Source organism: Eschrichtius robustus, chromosome 20 (assembly GCF_028021215.1).
Source record: "Eschrichtius robustus isolate mEscRob2 chromosome 20, mEscRob2.pri, whole genome shotgun sequence".
NCBI lineage: Eukaryota > Metazoa > Chordata > Mammalia > Artiodactyla > Eschrichtiidae > Eschrichtius > Eschrichtius robustus.
The window spans coordinates 11,020,159-11,027,824 of NC_090843.1; the positions used below are offsets into that span (position 1 = coordinate 11,020,159).

General features: G+C 56.2%; 1 protein-coding gene across 1 annotated transcript; it reads right to left on the minus strand.

Moving 5' to 3' along the window:
• Positions 1-7: 7 nt before the first annotated feature.
• Positions 8-7,601, minus strand: SGSH (N-sulfoglucosamine sulfohydrolase). The gene is made up of 8 exons (XM_068531152.1): positions 7,481-7,601; positions 6,172-6,332; positions 4,605-4,710; positions 4,171-4,321; positions 3,665-3,821; positions 3,219-3,300; positions 2,161-2,364; positions 8-1,349 (listed from the first exon to the last, which is right to left on the minus strand). Exons 1-8 carry the CDS (start codon positions 7,575-7,577, stop codon positions 790-792), a joined length of 1,518 nt encoding a protein of 505 aa, XP_068387253.1. The 5' UTR covers positions 7,578-7,601; the 3' UTR covers positions 8-789.
• Positions 7,602-7,666: the final 65 nt, after the last annotated feature.

Here is a 7,666-nt window from a genome sequence, read left to right on the forward strand (position 1 = left end):
AAATTCAGAAAATGAACTTGGTATATTTTACTAAAATAAAAAGCTTTTACAACGCTCTGGCCTGTGGCTTCCCCACCATGTCCTCTAGGATGGAGCTGACGGGGGTGGGAAGGGTGATGGGAGCCCATCCACTTGAAGGAGAATGCCCCCTTTCTGGGTTTTCCAGGCAGGCGGAGGCAGGGCAGGTCTGGAGCATTCCATGAGTACTGTCTGTGCTACAGACTTGTGTTCACCCGAACAGAATTCACCCAACCAGAGGATGGGGCGGCCTCAGGCCTTGAGCAGAGACATCTTCATCCTTGGACACTCTCAAAAAGAAGGGCAAGCTCTGCTCATACAGACCCCAGGATGAAACTCGTCACTTAGGGAGCCTGCCAAGAATCAGTGGTTTCATGGAAACCCAGCCCGGGGCTCGGGAGCCTGACGGTGAACAAAGTGAAGGAAGAAGACAAGCCCAAGTTTCCTTCAAAGGCTCCCTCCAGACCAGGACTGACAAACAGACGCTGTCCCCACGTGGAGTGCGGTTTGCACTCACCCACCACCCTCGTGGCACACAGAAGCCCATCTCCTCTCAGGTGAAGGGCACAAGAACGTCTGTGGGTTCCAGAGAGCCAAGAGGGACTGAAGCCCCATGTCCCAGACCCTTCTTCCTGCTGTTCCCCAGACCACCCTCACCTTGTCACAGGCTGGGGATCCTGCACCATCCTGGGTACCCCCCAGGGAATTCCTGTGCCAGGACACAGCTCAGACACAGGACAGTGGTCCCCCGCTGTGGGGGTGGGGAGGGCCTCACAGTTCGTTGTGGAGTGGCCGGCACTGGGGAGAGAGCTTCTCCTCCAGCACCCCATTGGGAGCACATACCCAGGGGTCGTGGGTCTCCCACTGCCACTTGACCAGTTTGGTCTGAAGCAGTTCCAGAACCTGGGCATAGCGGGGGTCAGTGGCCAGGTTCTGGGTCTCGTGGGGGTCCTGGCTCCTGTCAAAGAGCTCCCAGCGCTCCCGGTAGTAGTAGTGATGCAGGTCCTTGTACCAGCCCGTGCGCCGGCCGGCTGTGGTGCGATTCAGGAGGTCCTGGAAGGTTGGTGAGACGTAGACGTCCTGGTCAATGGGAAAGGGCATCTTGAAGTGGAGGTTGTGCACAAGGTGGAAGTTCTGGTGGTGCACGGAGCGCATGGGGTAGGACATGGTGACCTCATGGTGGCTCTGGCTGCCAAAAACTGTGGTCCAAGGAGGCTCCGCCTCCAGCGCCGGGAGGAGGGACTGCCCAGTGAGCTGGACATTCTTTGAGCCAAAGATGGCATAGCTGGGGTAGGGGATAGAGAACCAATCCAAGATGGTGGGCGTGAGATCTGGAAAGGAGATGACATCTCAGCAGGGCGGGCCCTCCAGGGCACCAGGCCCACCCCCGTGCAAGGGCTGAATCCAGGCCATTCTGGAAGCTGGTGGGCCGCCTTGCACATCAAATCACCAACAGGAAAAAGCTGCTACAGGCCAACTCGTCACTGCTGCGTCACCCTCTGGACCGTCATGCTTTCAATGCCATGACAAGAGCCCCCAACTTGGTGACACCCAGGATCCTTCTAAAATCCTTCAGACCAGCGAGGAAGCCCCCACACAGGGGCCTATTCCTGTTCTGTGCTGTGGCCAGAACGCTTCCTGACCTTGGGGCCAAAGGGAGATGTGAGCCCTGAGCCACAGGGGCCCACGCATGCTGCTGCCCTGACCCCTCAAAGTGGGGTCAAGGGGCATCAATATCACCTGGGAACTTGTCAGAAATGCAAATTTTGGGGCATCACCCTAGACCTACTGAATCAGACACTCTGGGGTGGGATATGTGGATACGAGCAAGTGCTCCAGGTGATTGATGCTCACCAGTGGGCCAGTGGAAAAATGACTGCCTTGAAGGCAGTGAGACCCAAACTAGAATCCAAGCTTGGTGCTTACAAGCTGTGTGACCTTGGGCTCCTAACTTCATGTCTCTGAGCCTCATTTCTGCATATGTAGAATGGGGCTGACCATCCCTTCCTCACTGAGGTGGTGTGGCAACTGCATAAGGTAGTGGGTGAGGAGCTACGTCTGGTCGTGGTGGTCCCACTAAATGTCCTCTTCCTCCCCCACTCCCCCTCCTCGATCCCTGCTGCCTGGAATGCAGAGTCATACCTAGAAGGCTCACGTAGGCCTCGCTGACCTGGCCCCAGCGTTTTGGGTGCTCTGGGGATGACACCAGCATGGGCTCAGCAGTGCCCGGCCAGTAGAGGTTGGTCCTGCCGCTGGGGAAGGGGATACCATTGTCGGATGTGAAGATCACCAGGGTGTCATTCAGGACACCTGCTCCACGCAGCTCCTGGAGCACGAGTCCAATCCCTGCAGGGTGTGGAGGGGATAGCAGAGCTCAGCCGCAGGCAGATGCGCAGTTGTGGGAATGCGTGTGCGCTAAAGCATTTCTTCATCCGGCTGCTGAACCCTGCACCGTCATTTCCTTCAATCACCCCGACCCTCCTTCCCACCAGCCAGTCCTCCTGCCCAGCACTCTGCCCAGGGCCCTGTCCTGGAGCAGGACTTTCATGGCCTCCACCTGAGTGCACCCCTCCAGGGACACTGGCCAACCTTGGCAGTTCCATGTCACCCCTATGCAGCTGCTACCTGCCATGCAGTGGTTTCTGTGTTTCCTGGAATCTCCCCGTGGAGGTAATAAGGATGGTCTTGGGTGGGGCCAGAAGATAGGATTCTCTCCACACCCACCCCCTTCCCAAGTCCCCATGAACTAATGGTACCATCAGGGAAACGATAAAGGCACCAACCTCTCAGACTGGGTTGAATGGTGGTTCCCCTAAAAGATATGTCCACACAGAACTTGTGAATGTAACCTTATTTGGAAAGAGGGTCTTTGCAGATACAATTAAGTCAAGGATCTTGAGATGAAATCATCCTGAAATACCTAGGTGGTCCTTAAATCGAATGACAAGTGTCTTTAAAAGAAGAGGAGGGCCACAGACTAAAGAGAAAACACAGGGAAGGAGCTCATGTGACAACAGAGGCAGAGACTGGAGTAATGCTGCACAAGCCAAGGAACACTTGCGGCCACCAGAAGCTAGAAGAGGCAGGAAGGACTCTCCCCCAGAGGGGACATGGCCCTGCGGCACTGTGATTTCTGGCTCTGGCCCAAGATGGGGGCCCAAGCTGTACCCTATCCCACCACCTGGGCTCCTTGAACCCACCTTGGTCCATGCGGCTGATGGTGGTGTACTGAGCGGCCAAGTCAGCTCGGGCAGCCGGTGTGTCAGGGACGAAGTAAGGCACCTGGATGGGGCAGGTGGGTGGAAAGTCAAGGTTAGAACAGATAGGTTGGGTGGAGTGGGCAAAGTGGCCAGCGCTTGAATTAGGGTGGGAGATACAGGTGCCAGCCTTCCTCCCAGGGCCCAAAATCATCTCTCTTCCTGAATGGATTATCCCAGAACACCCACGCTTCTGGGTACATCATTCCATGTCTTTATGCTGCTCTCTGCCACCCCACGGATGGGGACCTGGCTCCAGTGAGTCAGAGGGTTTCTTCTTACACACCTGGGGCCAGGGCTGTAAACCCACGAGAGGGGCACAGGTCCCCAGATTTATAAGGTGGAGGAAGAAGGGTAGTTCTCGGAAATGAGGTGAGGGGTCCTCCTACCTGCACATCCTTCGGGTTGTAGGTCTGTGGGGTCCAGTCTGGGATCTGCCCCATGCCACTCTCCCCATTGCCAAACTTCTCGCAGAAGGCCCCGTACTGTGGCTGGGAGTGCCCGCAGCGGTGGGGGTCGTGGAAGGCGACATAGAGGAAGAAAGGCCTGCAGATGGAGGGACGGGCTTGAGCGTTGAGGTCAAGGTCAGATGGCTGACCCACCACTTGGCTTCCACCCTGGGGGGCCTCATCCTTTGGGAAGGAACACCCCTCAGCTTTGCCTACTCCCCTACAACTGAGAGCCTCCCCGTGATCCACGGTGCCTCAGTTTCCCCATGTCCCCTCTTCTTCTGACCAGATCAACTTGAGCATCTGGAACCTTCTCCTCCACCCACACCCCAGCTGTTTGGGGACTCCAAGAATCCCAACCAAAGACTCTGGGATCTGCATCCGGTATTAACTGTCCAGAGGTCTGGCTGTGTGAAGGCAGTAAGGGGGAGGGACCCTCCTCGCACCTGTTGTCCCGAGTCTGCAGGAATTTCCGGACCAGCAGTTTAATTCTAGTGATGTTCCGCCCCACCTGGAGGACAGAGCCATTCTCCTCCGTGTACGCAAAATCAAATGGGTACACCGTCTCCGGCCCCACGTGCTTCTTCCCAATGATGCCTGGAGTCGGGGAAATAGGCCTGTCCAGAGCCCCCTCGGTCTCCCACTCCCCTCTGCCCCCTTCTCCGCTCCCCAGGCCCTGTGTCTTGCTGTGGCCTCCAGGAGGGCAGCCGGGCCCTTGTTCTCGTGTGCCCATGGCCCAGCCAGGAGGCCCAGATTCCTTGGGGTCAAGTGCTCAGAGCAGGCAACACAGGGCCAATGGTGGCTCGGGACAAGGCCTTGCCCCTCTGGGGCAGGGAGGTAAGTTGCTGTCCTGCCCCTGTGGCTACACAAAGCCCCTCACCTGTGAGAACACCAGCTCGGCCCAACAGCAAAGGCAGGCTCTGCACCTGGTCGAAGGAGTTGAAGTGGTGGACATCCTGGTGCAAGCCATACATTCCGTTCTGATGCTGCTGGCAGAGATGCTGTGAGGCCGGGCGCCTCCTGGCAGCCAGGGTCCTGTCCCCCACCCCACCCCCAACGCTTCTGCTCTCCCAGGCTCACCAGCCTGGCCCTTTGTAGGCCCCTGATTTAGAGTCCTCAGAGAGGTTTTCTCCATCTCTCACTCCCCGCCCAACAGGCCCACAGGTCCCTGCCATGGGACCACAGCAGGAAATACAATAGACTGGGAGAATGCACACTAAAATTAGGGGTGGCTTTTATTTTCTTCTTTTTGCGTTATCTGTACTTTTCAATTTTTCTATCAAGAGCACACATCGTAGAGTGAAAACCACACCAACAGGCATCTTTTTATTAGCTGACTTTATTTTAGAGTGTAAAAAAAATTGTTGTATGTGTTGCAAACTCAAACAGACTAGAGAGATGTAAGAAGGAAAAACCCTGTCCTTATTCCTGTGGCTCACTGCCCAGAGGTGAGCGTAGCCTACAGCTGCCTGATTAACCTTTCAGGAAGCTTCTGTGTACAGGCCACAGTCTCCTCTTTATGTAGGCCTCCTACTCACAGCCTCAGGCTCTCAGAAAGGGACGTACAGAGCATCCCCCCGATAAAATAACGCTGTGAGATAATACATCAGGAGTAAGTGCCCATGTACACCCAGGTTCACAGCAGCATTATTCCAACAACCAAAGGTGGAAGAAACCCAAGTGTCCACTAACGGAGAAATAGATAAACAAAATACGCTCTATCCACACCATGGAACATTATTCAGCCTTGAGAAGTAGTGAGGTATTGATGTGCTCGGGTGAAGCTTGGGGACATTATGCTCGGTGAAACCAGCCAGCCACAAAAAAGCAAATACTATATGATTCACAGAGACAGAAAGTTGAATGGTGGTTGCCAGAGGCTGGCGGAGCAGCGGGAATAGGGAGTTAGTGTTTAATGGGGACAGAGTTTGGGGTGATAAAAAAGTCCTGGAGATGGATGGTGGTGATGGTTGCACAACAATGCGAATGTACTTAAGGCCACTGAACTGCAGCCTTAAAATAGTTAAAATGGTAAATCTTTCATTACATATACATTAGCACAATAGACTAAGTGCCTTAAATGGCAGCTTTTATTGTCACAAAAGCTCCTGGGACAATATCATGCAAAGAGTTAACACTGGGCTGTGCAAGTACCTGCCAGGCACCTTGCTGTGAGCTTTACATATAGAGAGTTAACTTGGCCAATCCTATAGTAATCCCAGGAGTGAGGTATTACTGTCACTCCATCTTACAGGTGAGGAAATTGAGGCACACAGAGATAAGTGATTTGCTCACAGTCACACAGTGGTGGAGCAGGGCTGCACTTGGACCATTTGGCTGGGGGTGGGGGAGGGAAGGTGGGCACATCCCCAGGGAGATCAGGGAGGGGTTCCCAGCAGCAGAGGCCTTGGGGGCTCTCCCTCCTCCTGAACCCCTGCTGCCCTCACCTGAGGCAGGCCAGTGAGGAGGCTGGCCCGGCTGGGAGAGCAGCTGCTCACGGAGGTGAAGGCATTGCGGAAGACAAGGCTCCGGCGGGCCAAGGCATCCAGGTGAGGGGTGGTGATGGCACTGTTGTTGTAGGCACCACTCTCAAAGCCTCCGTCGTCCGCTGAGGAAGGAGGGAGACATAGAGGACCTGATGAGCTGGGCTCAGAAAGAGCAGCATGTGGGAGTGAGAGAGACCTGGGTCCTGCTGCAGTGGCCTGGCAGTGATGCCCAGGCGGGTATGATACCTCTGTAGACTTGATATCACAAAGGTGTGATTCCCAAGTGGGAATGACCCAGTGGGCATGATATTCAGCAGGCTTGTTACTTGAGTGGGAATGCCACCAGGCATGTATGAAAACTAGGTGAACATGTTAGTAGGCAGGCATAAAACTCAGGGGAGCATGAGATCCAAGCAGGCATGATTCGGCAGTCCTGGGCTCTGCAGACATGCCTGAGGATGTGGATCCACGTGCCGGTTCTCTGCCAATGCCCCTGAGATAGGGGGATTTGTAAGGGAGCCGCTCTGTAGAGTGCTGTTTAAGTTACAATTAGCAGAAGGACCTGCCCCAGACCACAAAGTTAATCAGAAAGAGTGGCCCTGGCAGACAGCCAGACCTCAAAAGAGGAAAAAATCAGGTTGCCTTGTGATAGCTGGGCTCTGGTTACCCAAGCAGGAAGTCTCGTGAACAACAGGGCGCTAGAGGAACTTGGGGTTTCACGGAGGTGGGGAGGGCCGGGGGAGAAGGCAGGCGGGCGGGTGGGGGCTGCTCCCTTCAGCCAGGAGAAAGAAAGTTGAGCCACAGTGCTCTGGGGTCTGAAAAGGGAAGGGAAACGGGGTTATCACTGCTGGGGAGAAGATGAGAGATCCAGGGCACCCTGCTGGTCTCTGAGGACTTGGGCACCAGCCACTCTTCTGGCATCCCCTCCGCGATCTGTGGAAAGCCGCCCAGCCTCCCGAGGTGAGTGGGGACCGCAGGCTTAGCCCTGGCTGTTCTGGTCACGGTTCGGGGTACAGGGTCAGAACCGGGGGCAGGAATGGGGTGTGAATGCTGGGGCCGACCCCTCCAGACCCCACAGTGGACAGGGCCGCCTCTGCTTGCCTCTACAAGCAGCCGACCACGAAGAGTCTGGGGCCAGCAAAAAGAGGAGTCGGGGAATGAACGGCAATGGGGCCTGCAGGGCACGGAGGGTTAGCGCTGGCCGCTTCTGGGCTTGACAGCCGGCGGCCGTGGAGGGCGGTGCCCGGGGTGCCGGCGGGTCGGAACTTACCAAGGATCAGCAGCACGTTTCGGGGGCGCGCCCGGTGCACACAACAGAGACCCACTACGAGGAGCAACACCCAGCAGGCCGGCCCGGAGCGGCACATAGCGGCGGCTCCGGCCGGGCGCCGCCCCGCGGTCACGTGAGCACTAGCTCTCCCGCCCCCACCCGCGGTCACGTGCACATCAGGACCCG

Coding starts and splice junctions, on each gene's coding strand:
- SGSH (XM_068531152.1), bottom strand. CDS start 7,577: ATGTGCCGCTCCGGGCCGGCCTGCTGGGTGTTGCTCCTCGTAGTGGGT. Junction 6,333..7,480: donor AAACGTGCTGCTGATCCTTG/GTAAGTTCCGAC, acceptor CTCCTTCCTCAG/CGGACGACGGAGGCTTTGAG. Junction 4,322..4,604: donor CCGAGCTGGTGTTCTCACAG/GTGAGGGGCTTT, acceptor CCCCGACTCCAG/GCATCATTGGGAAGAAGCAC.